This window comes from Aedes albopictus, chromosome 1 (assembly GCF_035046485.1).
Source record: "Aedes albopictus strain Foshan chromosome 1, AalbF5, whole genome shotgun sequence".
In the NCBI taxonomy this organism is placed as follows: domain Eukaryota; kingdom Metazoa; phylum Arthropoda; class Insecta; order Diptera; family Culicidae; genus Aedes; species Aedes albopictus.
In genome coordinates this window covers 77,765,393-77,781,662 of record NC_085136.1, presented here as the reverse complement: position 1 = coordinate 77,781,662, position 16,270 = coordinate 77,765,393, and the positions used below count along the sequence as shown (strand labels likewise).

The following is a 16,270-nucleotide window of genomic DNA, read 5'->3' as shown; positions in this document are numbered from 1 at the left end:
CAGATAATCGCACCACAATGACGACGATATCAATAAGCAGAAAGCGACCACTGGCGATGATGACCCTGGCTGCGACCCTGCTACTGTGCGCAGTCACGCTAGCGGCCGCCCAATCATCATCCCAATTGACCTGCCCGGGCAAAACGACCTGCCGGGAGTGCATCCAGACCAGTAACTGTCGCTGGTGCACCCAGGCCAATTTCACAAAACCGCGATGCCACGGGCACGATATCGGTTACTGCCCGGAGGAGTACACGGTCGATCCGAGCAACGAGGCCATCACACTGATCGCCCGTGAACTCAGCAAACCAACTAAAGTGGGCGGAGCTGGCGGTGGCTACGAAGCGGAGATGTCCGGTAGTTCGCATTGGTCATCGTCCTCCTCGTCGCACCACAGTTCATCGTCGTCTTCGTCCTCATCTGGGAGCATGAGCGCTAGCGGACACCATAATATTGTCCAGATCTATCCGCAGCGAGTGCAACTGAAGCTGCGATTGAGTGAGTCCTTCACCAGTACAGTGGTAGAACGATCTTCTTAATCTAACTTTGGACTTCAATTTCAGACGAAGTGTACCGATTGGGCGTCAAGTACTCTCAAGCCGAAGATTACCCCGTGGATCTGTACTACCTGATGGACCTCTCCAAATCCATGGAGGACGACAAGGAGAAGCTATCATCACTCGGGGCTCAGCTCGCTGAGGAGATGCAGAAGATCACGTCCAATTTCCGGCTTGGATTTGGTTCATTCGTTGACAAGGTCCTGATGCCGTACGTTTCAACTGTGCCGAAAAAGTAAGTATCGCGCACCGCATGTGGCGCCGGTTTACCTGTCTTCCGGATTTAATTTCCCTTTTCAGCATCCGTCAATCATACTCCGGTGAAATTTGTCGGCTTCCAAAAGGATCGGTTACTTGTTGATCTACATAAAAGGGGGCTATTTCCAACAGATCTTACAACTGTGTTTCACCCAGTTTTATTAGATTCGCTAAAAGCAGAATCATCATACTGATCAAACGTAAACTGTGATCTTTTCTGACGATTCATAAATTGTGGGGTCACTGTACAATCAGACTCGTTCCTAATTGGGAGCGTAAGTCATTTGATTTTGGGATACAATCAAGATCAAATTTTGTTTGCAATCTGCAAGGGAAATGACATATCCTTTTCTAACCAGAAAATCCGCATTTATCCGTTTCTAACTGTCGCTAACCGCTGCTAACAGAGCAGCAGTTAGACGCGGTTAACGACGGTTAGCAACGGATAAATGTGGATTTTTCCGGTTAGCAAAGGAAGTGTCATTCCCCCTGGCAATCTGTCAAAAGCTAAAAAGCTACATCAAAACTTTGAATGCCCTTCTTTCTACTGGAAAACAAGGATTTTTGTTCGATTTCATCATAACGAAAACTAGTGTTTTCATAACTTATTTCATATATTTTTTCCAATCATTCCTGGTTTTCATGTAAATGTGTGAAGCTGCTCGCGTCGTGATTTATTCCTCTTTATTACCCTTTGTTTGAGAATTTTGCAAAGTAGGCATCCCTCTAAATGTGGAATGAACTTTTCGGTTAGAAAAAATCATTTGTGGGGATGTCCATTTTGATCAATTCTCGACGATGGTCGAGAAGTTTGATTCTTGAAAAACAGGATTGTCTTTGAAATCCCAGGGGAAAGACACTTCCTTTGCTAACCTGAAAAATCCACATTTATCCGTTGCTAACCGTCGTTAACCGCGTCTAACTGCTGCTCAGTTAGCAGCGGTTAGAAACGGATTAATGCGGATTTTCTGGTTAGAAAACGATATGTCATTCCCCTTGTTGAAATCAAAACTTCTTGTAAATAAATATGCATTGAAGACAAAATTCCAACGGCATTCAGGCTTATGATATTCTCAACGAAAGCGTTTGTTTCCGTGAAACACGGATGTAAGATCTACCGGAAATGTGTCCACTTCTTTCAGTGCATAGTACTATTTTAAATCAAATTCATATAAATTTTCCTTCCGTTCGTTGTTGCTTCTTTGCCACCATCGGGCAAACGCAGATTGGAGCATCCATGCGATGGTTGTGAAGCCCCGTACGGTTACAAGAACCACATGTCGCTGAGCGTCGATACCAGTCGGTTTTCCGTAAGTCCCGTCTTCCCTCATAACTGTATTGTCGATCTATTATCGGTAGCATTTGGGACAAAAGCGGGAAAGAAGCGATCACGCGCTGCTGTTTATCGGTTGATAAATGGATGGTAGTTTATCGTATTCGGTCATTTTCATTTTAGGCATAGTTCTTTCTTGATGTTCGTGGGAAATGTAGAAGTTGTAGTTTTTAAGGTCATTTGTGCATTCAGTAGCTCATTGCTGTCGTTGTAGATTGGGATGGGTGTTTCATTTGGTTTCTGTACTATTTGGTTTTCATTTCATTTTCTCTTTTGTGTATCAGTATTTCATTGTGCATCTTCTAGGTGACTTTTGTTTGTCATTGTTCTTCAAAATTTAGTCGGTATCTGTTTACGTTTTAGAATAATTGATCGTAATCAGATTATTTTCAGAAATTTGTTATTTGTTTAGACAGTTGAATGTAATCTTCGTCTTTACTTTTTGATTCATGAATGGAGATTTCATTTTTTTTATTGTTTAATGCTTTTAATGTTTAGTATACTGTTTTTGTGTTAGCATTGTTGTGTACCGTTAGTCTGTTGATAATTATATTTATCTGTGTAGTGCATGTTTAAATGTAACTGTTATGTTTGCGTAATGATTTGCAGTGTCCAGATAGGTGGTGCCATCTGTTAAACAGATAAAATGATAAAGTTACCGATTAAACTAGTCCGACGCAAGGGGAATGACATATCTTTTTCTAACCAGAAAATTTGCATTTATTCGTTTCTAACCGTCGCTAACCGCTGCTAACTGAGCAGCAGTTAGACGCGGGTCACGACGGTTAGCAACGGATAAATGTGGATTTTTCAGGTTAGCAAAGGAAGTGTCATTCCCCTGGGTCCGACGTTAGGTTCGACGTACAGAATAGAAGCAAAATCGACTTTCCCGTATTAAAAAAATCGAATATCAAACATATCAACATGTTTAGAACAAAACAGTAAAAAAACTACGAGCTCATCTGTGCAACTGCCGTCAATCTATTGGAAGCCTCATCTGTTTTGATTTATAGCGAGTATGATTGGAGCTCTGCTCAGTCTCATGACTGATCCGGCAGTTATCCATCAATCCAATACACACACTCGTCAAAAGAGTATCAAAATTAATCACAACCATGTTCCTGTTATTCTTCTGCACACACACAGTCTCCGTGAACCATGTCCCCAGTGTGCTGCTCCCTACGGCTACCACAATCTCATGCCCCTCAGTGTGGACACCCATCGGTTTACAGTAAGTTGCGTGTTTCGGATGAACCCCCCTATACAGTTCCTTCCTTCCCGTCCCTGTTAATCCATGATTAATCTCGCGATCACGTAGCTGGCCACACTGCAAAGCATCAACGATATTCCACTGGAGATTGATCGCTTTCAGTTTAAAGGCCCATAACGTGACATTCGTTAGTCCGATCTGTACTGATTCTAAGCCACCTTTACACGCGTACACAGCTTGGACCCACTCCTTAAAATACTAAGCTGTAACACCCAGTCACCTCCGCCACTGCGAACTGTTGATCACGTCTAATTTTTGAGTCGATTTGTTCATGTAGTGTAATCGAGACATGGCTTTATTCCCCATCCCCTTTTAAAACACGCTTCTGATCGTTTCATCCAAATCCTTCCTCTGCGAGTCGGAAGACCCCCACTAAACGATGTCACATGACTTACACATAATCCCAGTCGGATCACATGCGGGGGCTTGCCCAGCCTCCTTGATGTGACCCGTCGATGATCATTCCCTTTGAAGATCTGGCAACGCGGACCGGATCAGCACCTTTAATTCCCAAATGTTCATCATCAATCACACAAAATGCCCACAATCTGGAACGCTTACTGGGACAAGATTGGCACATTTACATGGGAAACTTAATTTTGAAAAACAAACAAATTTGCACCACATCTCAAATACATCAATCAATTTGCACACGCTTTTGTTTGAACTAACCTAGGTAGCTTAAAATTTACTAAGAAGCCTTTTGCGAGGAGGGTGACACTTTTCCAAACTGTCAAAAAGACGTCCCATCCTGTTGGAAAAACGGCGGCGAATCTTTTACGGGTTTCTCGTCATAATATTATGAAACAAGAAAAACTAATGTCACTCCCCTCGGCCTATTGTGTAAATTGTGCTTGACTAGTACTGAACGCAATCATTCTCCGTTTTATCCAGCATTTTACGATAGCTAATTGCCGCCACCGTGCTCGCTTTCTGGTAGGAATCAAACGTTTTGGTCCAAGGAGAACGACACTTCCTTCGCTAACCGGAAAAATCCGCATGATTTTGTTGCCATCCATCACTAACCGCTGTTAACTAAACAGCGCGCGCTGCAGTGGTTCACAAATGAATGCGGATTTTTTCCGGTTAGCAAAAGAAGTGTCATTCCCCTTGCAAGAGAATCACTGTTCGCCAATGTCCGATGATTCGCCATTAATTTGTCTACCCAGCATTTTACAAGCGCTAGTAGCCTCCGGATTTGACGCTTAGCTTGTGTCGTTACACATCTGATCGATGAGATCGATCATTAATCTAATCGATCAACTGTCAAACGACACAGGCCAGACGTCAGATCGGCCGATCCTTACTATAGACACTATAGATTCCATAGACTCGCGGAGACATGGTTGAGCAAAACGATATTAGTGTGTTTTACCGTGAATTTAGAGTGTACCGAGCAAATATGACGTCACGTAATCCATTATCGCAATTGAAATCGTGACGTCATGCTCGTTTGGCTACACGAACTGACAGTTCGTTTGGCTACAGTTGTCTACGCCTCCGCGAGTCTATGGAATCTATAGTGTCTATAATCCTTACCTGAAACTGAGCCAAATTCTGGGGACCATTAGCGCTCGTAAAATTCCTGATATTTTCTTCTTAAACACCAATGACAATTAATGTTTCCAAAGCATTGATGATATTTCGACAATGATTTTCCATAAGGGCCTAACTGACTTGCTCGATTTCTCTTTGTCGACTCTCTCTTTCGCTAATAACTTGATAAAAAAAAACAAAAACATTATTCTTTTTGTTTATATAGCAAGATGTAGTCGCCTTCTTCGCATTCCAACCAAAAAATCTTTAGAAAACTCAATATACATTCTATAATAACACAAAGAGAGGATCGATGAAGATAATTCGAAAATGTCAGTTAGGCCCTAATTAAAAATCAGTGTCGATTTGCTCTTGATTCCTTTAAAACATTAAAAAATTCCTCGTTTTTTCTATTTTACAAAAGTTATGTAAATTGAGCACCCCAAGAAATGAACTTTTCAATGAAAGAGTTCATTTATAGGGGTGCTCAATTCTTACTTATGGTCGTAAACCCGACAAAAAATTTAAAATATCGAAGAAGTTTTTAGTTAAAAAATGTTGAAAGTTTTCAAAATATTAGGAAAATGTTATTTAAACAATGGAAACAAATGTCCTTAGAGAAAATCTTTTAATATTTTAAGATTAATGTTGAATGATGTTCGATCTTATCATTAAAATCCGGTGAACCACACTCGTTTAGATTGTGTGATTCCTGACAGAAACCGAGCATTACTTTGATGATCGCTCGTATTAGCTGAGAATTAACCTACACACTAAGATCAGCTCGGTATTTTTCCCATCTTTTTACTGAGTTCTCAACAGCAGATTTAACTCGGTACGCTCGGTTATTTATTTTACGGATATTCTGTAAATGAGTTACCGAGCTCAGCTCACAAACTGTCAAAAGTTACTGAAGCACGGTAAATATCGTTACTGGTGAACGGTAAATACGATTACCGAGTGTACCGAAATAAATCTGCTGTTGAAAACTCAGTAAAAAGATGGAAAAAATACTGAACTCAGTGAAAAAAATACTGAGCTGGAACATCTGAATCTTAGTGTGTAGAGGCAAGACACTGTGAAATCTGGAGCAACTTTGAGCAATTTTGGGTAACTCTTTCTGTTTGAATCCATTCAGAAACGTCTCTGAAACGTGGAAAATCGGGCAATACTGCTCGGTTTTCTACTGGCATCAGACAACACTTTGGGAAAATCAGAGTCATCCAGAGAGATCCAGAGGAATGATGAGCAATACTTCGAAAACAGGTTTACTCTCTTTATATCTGTCTTGCCCCTATGAATTAACATTCGTTGAATTCCTGACTTCGTAGTAGCCTAAATTTACACAATAGACAGACCACTAGGCTTTTGTAATCGCTTTTGCATGCCGGTTAACTGCTTTGGTTTTGGGATGTATACTAGACGCTTCTAACCTCTAAGCACAGGGGCTTTATGCTTCGATCGCTTCCTGTCATAATCGACCTTGGGTTCAGAACCCGGGTCGAACCAACCTCGCATCCCGTTAACTGATCCGTTCTATCGCACACAACCAACAGGAAGAGGTCGAACGGGCAGCGGTGTCCGGAAACCTGGACGCTCCCGAGGGTGGCTTCGACGCCATTATGCAAGCCGTGGTATGCCGCGAGCAGATCGGTTGGCGCGAGATGGCCCGTCGCCTGTTGGTGTTCTCGACCGATGCCGGATTCCACTACGCCGGCGATGGAAAGCTGGGTGGAGTGATCACACCGAACGACGGAGAGTGCCATCTGGACAAAACCGGCCGGTATACGCATTCGACGATTCACGATTATCCGAGCATTTCGCAGATCAACCTGAAGGTCAAGCAGAACGCCATCAACGTGATCTTCGCGGTGACACAGAACGAACTGTCCGTGTACGAGCGGCTGTCCAAGCTGGTCGAGGGTTCTTCGGCGGCCATGTTGTCCAACGATTCTTCGAATATTGTTTCGCTGGTTCGGGATGAGTATAATGTAGGTTACTTTCGTAGGAAATCTTAGTTCGTGCTCTGACCCTTCCACATTTTACAGAAAATTTCTTCCTCCGTGGAGATGAAGGACAACCGTACGGATAGCCTCATCGACGTAAAGTACTATTCGCGTTGCAAAGGCGACGGCCCCTTGGTTCAAACGAGCAAGTGTGACGGCCTTAAGGTCGGCGACATTGTCAACTTCGAAGCGCACATAACCCTGCTGAAGTGTCCGGAGAACCCACGGGACTGGAACCAGATCTTGCAGATCTACCCGATCGGTATCAACGAGAGTTTGACGGTCGATATCGAGATGCTGTGCAGCTGTCCGTGCGAACTGCCGGGAAATCCGGACTACAAGGAGTACGCCGAAGAGTGCAGTGGGGTGGGAACGTACAAGTGCGGCATCTGCGACTGTGACGAGTTCCACCACGGGCACAAGTGCGAGTGCTCGGCCACGGACATCCACACGGAGACCGGCTTTGCCGAGAATTGCCGTCAGACGAACACGTCGATCGAGTGCAGCGGACGGGGGCAGTGCGTTTGCGGAGTTTGTGACTGCGACAAACGGGTGAACCCTGACGAGGTGATCTCCGGCACGTTCTGCGAGTGTGATAACTTCTCTTGTGATCGCATCGCTGGGTTGCTGTGCTCGGGACCGAAGCAAGGTGTCTGCTCCTGCGGAGAGTGCATCTGTGCCGAAGGCTGGACGGGTGCTGCGTGTGACTGTAAGGCCACAAACGAAAGCTGTATTCCGCCGTCGGGAGGGGAGATCTGTTCCGGCCATGGAACTTGCGAGTGTGGAGGCTGCAGGTAAGTTCACGGCTCAGGTGCTGTTAAGCATCACGGAGCCGCTTCAGTTTTCCGATTAAAAAATAATCGATATTCTTTATCGACGTCAGGTGCAAGATAACTGAGGAAGGTCGCTACTCTGGTCGTTTCTGCGAGAAGTGCCCGACCTGTTCGGGACGGTGTAATGAGTTCAAACACTGTGTTCAGTGTCAGATGTACAAAACAGGACCACTGGCTGATCCGGATGACTGCGCAACGAACTGCACTCTGTTCGTACCGACCGGAGTTAAGAAGGTTGAAATCGACGAAGAAAAGGACGACAACAAGTGTACCTTCTTCGATGAGGATGACTGTCGGTACGAGTTCTCGTACAACGACAGTGGCGAGAAGATCGTGGTGAAGGCCCAGGAAGAGCGGGAATGTCCACCGAAGGTGTTCATGCTGGGCATTGTGTTGGCCGTGATTGCGGCCGTTGTACTGATTGGATTGGCAGTGCTTCTGCTGTGGAAGCTGCTAACAACGATCCACGATCGACGGGAGTTTGCCCGCTTCGAGAAGGAACGAATGATGGCCAAGTGGGATACGGTAAGCTTTACCCTTAAGATTTCCGTTGCAAATTATGTTAACATTTTCATATCTTCCTCAGGGTGAGAATCCAATCTACAAGCAAGCGACCACCACTTTCAAGAATCCAACGTACGCTGGCAAGTAAACAGAAACCATTATCACAAGTGCCTAAAAACCTGTTTTGGCCGACAAATTTTCGTCCGGCTATTCAACAACCATTTTCCAAACATTTTGCAAGAGGAGCGTACACATACTAGTCTGTAACCGCGCCTTTTCAGAAATGAAACCGCGGTTTTTGTCGAAGGGTCCTTCTGCAAGACTTATGGAAAATGCCATAAACTTTTGTTTGGATGAAATCGAAATTCGTCTTGATTGTAGAGAACCAGGTTGCCAAACTGACAAAGGCAGTCCGCGTCTCAATGCAAGCATTATGTATTTGAATGCCTTAAAAAGTGTGAATTGTAAAACCGCCTTGTGCCGCGCAGAGTAGAATATAGAGAATCCAATCGTAAAGACTAATGACAAATCATAGGTACGTAACAATCCGAGACAGATGTTTGAAAATAGTTCCCGTCTACACACACAAACGATACTTAAGTGTACTTATCCGTTGCGTCAATTCGCATAAACAAGTGACGAACATTTTAACGCAAGCCAAAATTTTACAAAGCAATAAGCGATTGAGCCGAAGTATTGAGCAAACGTACGCAGGGGAAGGGAGAAAGATTTTCGCATGGATCGACATGTGCTGCCATTTTTATTTTAGTAATTGTGCGCGAATTCCAATGATTGCAAGACCGCTCCGCAGGACCTGGGCTTTCAGTTGGGTTCGCTAGCCTTAATTACGGCGACTACGACGCCGACAGTTTCCTTTGCCGTGGCAAGAGAAAGCGAGAAATTGTTTTAACGAGAATTTTTAATATATACGTTTTTTATAGATAATTTTTAAAACCAGATTTGTATTAAGGACATACTTGTTAGAATCCCAATATGGCCGCCACAATGGCCGACTTTGGCACCTACTCACGATTTTGAGGGCACAAATCTCTTCGCAAACAAAACCAGCGCACTTGAGCTTCTTATTTTAAGCTTATTACAAGTGAGCAAGAGCAGAATAATAAAATGCATTGTTGTTTGAAGCTTGCTTCTTGAGATTTGTGCGTCTGAAGTTTTGATGCACAGTTTAACCGGGATTTCAAGACGTTTGTCCTTAACAAAAGTGTCAAATTCTTAGCGATAATGTCGCGCACACAGAACGAGCGTAACACAGGTTTATTTATAGTTTTTATTAAAACGCGTGTTTGTGAAAATCCATCTTTTTTACTTAACATTATTCATCAAAAACGATCATTTGGTTCTTCTGTATGCTAGTTCAAATTTTCATGTAAATAATTTATTTTCTTTGTCAAAATCAACAAGAGATTTCATATATGTATTGGTAAATCGCCGAGTGCAACGTATTAACAAAGTCGATCTACAAAACGTTAATTTTTAATGAAGTGAAAACTGTACGGTAGACGATGCAGAACAGGTATCGAATGTATTGAAATAGAGCTAACTCTAACAGTAGAACAGAAAATTGTGGCTGCTTTTAACTTGCATGGTAGTGGGATATCACAACATTCCATCTTTGGCATCGTATTCTTTGAATTCTCAGGTTTCGATCCAACTACTAGATTGAGTTTAAATAAGGGTGAAAGTAACATGATCGATTTCTCTTCATCGACTCTCTCTTCTTTAATTTAAAGGGACAAGATGCACTCTCTAGCAGATACCATGAAGGTTGGGCGGTTGCCTATGTTAAGTAATCCAAGATCTGTACTACTTAAGTATTCCATCAAATTGGAGCCTCTCAAGTTAATGTCTGAGCTGCTCCAGATGATATGGTGAGCATTAGCATTACTGCCAACAATTAGCCAATCGATTGGGAGCCTTGGGTGAATCGCTTAGCAACCATTGGATCGTAGCCATTTTGCTGTCAAGTCTGCACAGTTCCTACGACAACCTCATTACCACCCTCGAAATTCGCCCCGACGAGGAACTCGATCTGGAGTTCATCAAAGGTAAATTGGTATAGATGAGTGGAAGCGCCGCTTCGGAGAATGTAGACGAGATACCGCCTACCCCCGTTGGTTTGGACGACACCTCATACAAACGAACGGGGTTCATTTTTTAATTTGAATTTCTAGTAACCCTGTGGGCATCGAAAAACACACTGATGGTAACCCTTTTCGCTGTTTTGTTTTTATTCTGCGTTCCGTTTCACCCCGTTCCATGAGCAGAATGACGTTTGAACAGTTTTTAGTTTGAACGATGTGCAGATTAGAGGGGGTCAAATTAAAAAGTGTTCAGATTAGATGAGGTCAAACCAACGGGGGTAGACGGTAGTGATAAAGCACTGAAAACATACGGTGGATCGAAACAAGCCGCTGGGAAGCAGAAAAATGTTTGTACCTGCAGGAAATTCGCGGAGGACAGAAATGGCGATATACGAGTGTAACCGCAGAGGGCGAAAATCACTGGCACTGGCACAATCTTGTGAAAACACGTGGTTTCTGGCGCCACGTCTCACATGACCAGCAACGCGGCGATTATCCTATCTGTCAGATCGGAAGGAAGCAGCAGAATTATTTTGGCCGATAGTAACAACACAGACAAACAGACGTCTCACTCTACTCACTTCCCATCGTTTCACTTTTTAACGGATTATTCAAATAGTCCGTAGTTTGCAAATCGGTCGCTCATGGCGCTCGCATTGTTTTTGCTCCTGTTTGACGTTTGCTCACTACCGCCATCTACTCAGTAGATTTGCGTACCACAGCATAATTAGCATTGGGCGATTATGTTTGCGTGACGATGATTTTTATCGAATTTTCTTCCAAGTGACACGTCTGTTTGTCTGTGGTAACAAAGTCCTATCGCAACAGACTAGTTCTGGGATCATCTTCGCTGGTGGCTAACTAGTTTGGTTAGAAGCCACGTGTCATCAGATCCGACGGTGGCGGCGAATCCTCGAGAGCGTCCTTGAGAAAGTTCATGCGGCAGAATGGTATCGTGCTGCAACAGACTGTTCCGTGTAGCCCCCAACAGAATAGTGTGGCAGAACGGAAAAATCGGTCACTGATGGACATAATGCGGTGTTTACTAGCGAAGTCTAATCTTAATACTGGGATGAAGCAGTGACTATGGCAAACTTTTTGCAGAACCGGCTGCCATCGTCGTTAGCAGGCTTGGCATTGGTCACGAGATTCACAAGTATGATACGGTTATGCTCGTATCGACCTTCGCAAGCACCATAGCAACCATAGATCACATACGCTAATGGACAAATCGTAACCAAGAAACTATTGGTGACCGTAACGATTTGTTTGTTTGTTCGACCATCCCAGACTCTGACCTTCAGTCAATTTGACCATCAGTCACGGTTTATTCACGGTCCCAAACATTTCGTAATTTTACGTTTTAATTACTACCGGAAGAAAATTGTGTACGTCAATGCATCAACCCTCTTATTGGTTATTCTTTTTTACCTCACTCTTCTTGGCCGTTTACTAGACCTAGACGCGAATCCTGTTACAGTTTCCGTCATCTATGGGGTTTTGCCGAGCTCCAATAAAAATAACTACAACACACGCAGTTGGGTGATGCGTCTTCTCTCCTTCAAGCGCATGTCTCGTTATGTAGCCGGCCCTGTTTTTCTCTCACTCAAATCAATCGTTATTCACGATTGCGAAAATTCGACGCATTCAACGAAAACGAACATATTTTGTAAGAATTATTTGTCAAAAAAGAAAAAAAAACAAGAGATTAACGAATTTGAGATTTATCAGACTAAAGATTTCGTAGATCACACAACTCCATTTTCAATGTTTCAATGTGATGGTACAGATGGACCATATATAACACAAATGTCCTTCATTATACGAAAATAGTTTCTACGAGCTCGAAAGAGGTTCTACAACATATTTTCAGTATATATGTTTTTATTGCGTACTTCGAATTTTAAACTGTTTTACGATATGCAATTTTTATGGGCGGTTTTCATTACACGTCCTTGCATTTTCCTTTCGCACAGCTTTCGGCAGTTATCATGCAACGCCATTTCCTTAGACGGGTTTCTTTACACATCGCTGCATTTTCCTGATGCAAACAATTTTCGGCAGTTTTTCAATAACGCCATTTCCTTGGGCGGATTTCATTTCACGTCCCTGTATTTTCCTTATGCAGAAAAATTTTCGGCGGTTCTCCAAAAATGCCGTTTCCTTGGACGGTTTTCATTACACGTCCCTGCATTTTCTTTATGCAGAAAAATTTTCGGCGGTTATCCAACAACGCCTTTACCTTGGACGGTTTTCACTACACGTCCCTGCATTTTCTCTATGCAGAATAATTTTCGGCGGTTATCTAAAAATGCCGTTTCCTTGGACGGTTTTCATTACACGTCCCTGCATTTTCCATGCCACATGACACGGCATGACACGCGAGTTTGCCTAAACTTTACAGGTGTCATATTAAATAAAGTTTAGTTTTGACCAGCCAAACTGTTCGGAGTAGATCAGCAGGTTGCGTCTGATGGTGGCTGAAGCGCAATAAGCCCAAATGCATTACGCAAATTAAATATATGTGACCTGTGTTTCACCGACAGAAGCCAAGGGGCTGTTCATAAACCACGTAGACCAAATTTTGGCCATCTCAGACCCCCCCCCCCTCACTTTCGTCCATACAAAAATTCAAAAATTTGACCAGACCCCTCACCCTCCCCCCTAAAAGTCTACGTGGTTTATGAACGGCCCGCAATCGAATCAAATAATAGTAAGTCCCAACATGAGACATAGTAAAGGAGACAAATATCACCGGTATTTGCGGCTTTCTCGCCGTCGTCGGCAAGGGAGTCCTCCATTGCTCTTTTGTCTTGCCTACATGAGCACTTCACTTCCTTCAATAGAGCCAAATAGCGCTGATGGACTACGGCTATGGCTCCTCGTGTTTTCGCTCCCTCTATCTTCCTTGAGGTGTCATCTGTGATCCACTGCTTTCTCCGGGTGCGTGTCTCATCCAAACTATTCTTACCGATGGCGATGAAGGCGCTCCTGATGGCACTCCATTGATCTTCTACGCTTTTATCTCCCGGAATATCTGCAACACCGTTCTCCATTGCATGGACAATATTTGCGGATCATTGTTGACCAAGAAGAGATGAAAATTTGCTCTTGAATCCGAGTGGGGCGCTTGGTGGAGCGACCCTATCACTCAAATTAATTGACTGATAGATTATATGTGCGCTAACCACATAGATTGCCGGCGAGAGAGAGAATCGCCCGTTTATGTGCAAGTAATAAAAACTATAAGTAAGATAAATGATTTTTATTATCACTGAAATACATTTCAAGTGTAGCAGCATAACACACAATATTGCGCACATAAAATTTAAAAGATAGAATGACCATAAGAAAACACAATGGCGCGTGAATGTTTTGCTCGAAAACGTGTTGTTTATTTAATAATCGGACAATTGGAAGTTTTCGGAGGTAATTATAACAAATTACGTTCATTAAATTGTTAAGTGATTAAAACACCGATTTATTCATTTTTCAGAATTGGAATCCATCGCATCAGAACCACAATGAAAGAAAAACTGAGGTATTCTCGAACATCCATCTGAAGTTAGGACTGGAACGGATTGCATGACCGGATTACAGTCTGTGACTTCATTCCTGGTGATCGCCAACGCAAGTTCCGTCATGCCAATACACAACCATCCGGCCACCGAGACGGCCCCATAGTGGATCACGAGGCGATTATCCCAACCGCTGAAGGAACTGGCGGAGCGCACGACGAGGCACTTCATGCTCTTCCCCAATAATAGCTTTAGCATTGATTTGTTTAACAAATAAAACGCGATCACTGATTATTAGAAATTTGGCATTTATTTCTATTTTAAAGTCAATCCCACGTGTAAATAGCTTTATTATTCTTTCCAATGTAAACTATGCGCTGAACGATTAAAAACCAAAAGGGACGCACTTAAATTCTATCATGATTGAATCGACAAAAATTTGATAGCGCTGCACACATTTTTCAAGTGCAAAAGCAATTGGTCACAATCTAAGTGCAGAACTTTTAAACTTAATGTGTTATTTATTCTGAGTGGGACAAGCGGAACGACATAACCTTTTCTAACCGGAAAATCCGCATTTATCCGTTTTTGACCGTCGCTAACCGCTGCTAACTACAGTAGACGTTCGATAACTGCAACATGTTTACGTTTCACTTAGCGAACGAAAATTCGATAACTGCAACGCCTGACAGTGTCAACAAGCCGTCAATTTACGTAAAATGAACGAAACATTCATTCGACTGTTCATTAGGGCTAACATGGCGCACAATTTTGACGTTTGGCGGTGCGATAACTGCAAATTTGTTGCACTTACCGGACTTGCAGTTAGAAAGCATTGCAGTTAAACCGTTTGCACCGACCGAACATCTACTGTAATCAACAGTTAGAAGTTTCCTGCCCTGGGGGCGACCCCGAATAAAACGGAATCATACATCAATTGTACAGCGTATGATTTGATTATTATTCGTGCTATCATAAACTGGATTATAAATCGATGATAAGACAAATCATTTTGATGATAGCAGTTATAATTTTGGGAGTTTTGATGATAGACCGAATGGGTTGTTAAGTATCGTTACCATTCAAAAATGCCAGATTTCTCGAACAAAAAAATTGCAGAATCATACGTGTTATAATTGCTCTATCATCAGCTATATGATACGGTGAATAATAAAAACAAAACTGAAATATTTCACAAGATCTGCTTTACCGATCGAAAAATAGCACACCCCTGCGGGCACTTATCGGGCACTGTCAAGTCTAGCTACGATTTTGTGAATCGTTGTTTGTTTCCACGGCGTTTTTTATTTGGAGGATCGGGAATCGAACCGTGAGATTGATCGTGAGTTGATTTATTGGAAGTTTCTCGTGTGGTGTTTACGCACAACACCAAATAGGATCAGTGCTCGCGGTTGACTGGAACTCAATAATGTTATAAAGCCGAGAAGTAGCTGGCTCAAACCATCGGGAAGAACTTCGAATCAGAAGAATCTTCAGGAGGAAAAATAAATCTTCGATGAAACGAATATTCTGCTCTACGAATCATTTTAAGTTAAATCCCAGTGAAAACAGATGCCAGACTCATGAACGATGACGGAGAGATGAAGGGTGCACAAGGGAATGCATTTACCGGACCACACCATCTGCAGCATGCAATTTTCACTTCGAAATTTACATATTCACGGAAGCCACTCAGTGTTTGTGTCGATAGAAATATTTTTGCCAAGGACTGTCGGATTTGGATTGGATCACAAGGTACGTTTTCGTAGGTAAACCATTTCATTTCGATGAATAATGACCCTGTGGTCAAAATGCAGTCGAAAAGCATTAAAAGTTGATCAATCAGTGAAAAACGGATTATTAAAAATTATTTATGAATTTTTGAAGGAATCGTTATCATTCATGCTATAATAAGTAAAAAGTATTGAATGATCTTATTTCGAAGACTTGTAGCATTGAATCATAAATTTATTATTATGTCTATCGTGACGATTCCTCAAATGGATATCTTATAATATGCACGATACCATGAACCATAAATTTCTATTCGGGACGCCTCTAGAAAAGGCATTTTTGATTCCGCAACATTTACGCATCAGATTTACGTAAGGCAAAAAATATTTTAGATTTTCAAGCTATCTTCTTGTCAATCTGCCACAAAAAGATGCATCAGATTGCGATGTGTCGTGCACGGAAACAGATTTACATTTTACGAGATTTAACAGGTTTTATAGCGCATTTAGTTCACCACTGGACTATCGCACTAGTTTTCACGAGTGCGAAAACGCAAATAAAAGTGCGCGATTGCATCAAATCAACTCGGTGTCTTCAGAGCACTTGTTCACCATAGATT

The 16,270-nt window shown here is 42.6% G+C and overlaps 1 protein-coding gene across 2 annotated transcripts in view; it reads left to right on the top strand.

Annotated features, from left to right (window-relative positions):
* LOC115256515 (integrin beta-PS) overlaps positions 1–9,879 on the top strand; it is a 31,725-nt gene extending 21,846 nt beyond the window's left edge. The window contains exons 2-8 of one of the 2 annotated variants that reach the window (XM_029855199.2): positions 4–498; positions 564–792; positions 3,295–3,379; positions 6,511–6,945; positions 7,003–7,754; positions 7,844–8,318; positions 8,380–9,879. In XM_029855199.2, the coding sequence (XP_029711059.1) occupies positions 18–498; positions 564–792; positions 3,295–3,379; positions 6,511–6,945; positions 7,003–7,754; positions 7,844–8,318; positions 8,380–8,445 (2,523 nt within the window). In that variant the 5' untranslated portion in view covers positions 4–17 and the 3' untranslated portion in view covers positions 8,446–9,879. Of the gene's footprint in view, positions 1–3; positions 499–563; positions 793–2,040; positions 2,126–3,294; positions 3,380–6,510; positions 6,946–7,002; positions 7,755–7,843; positions 8,319–8,379 lie in introns of both variants that reach the window. The other variant, XM_029855198.2, reaches the window with a different exon arrangement.
* Positions 9,880–16,270: the final 6,391 nt, after the last annotated feature.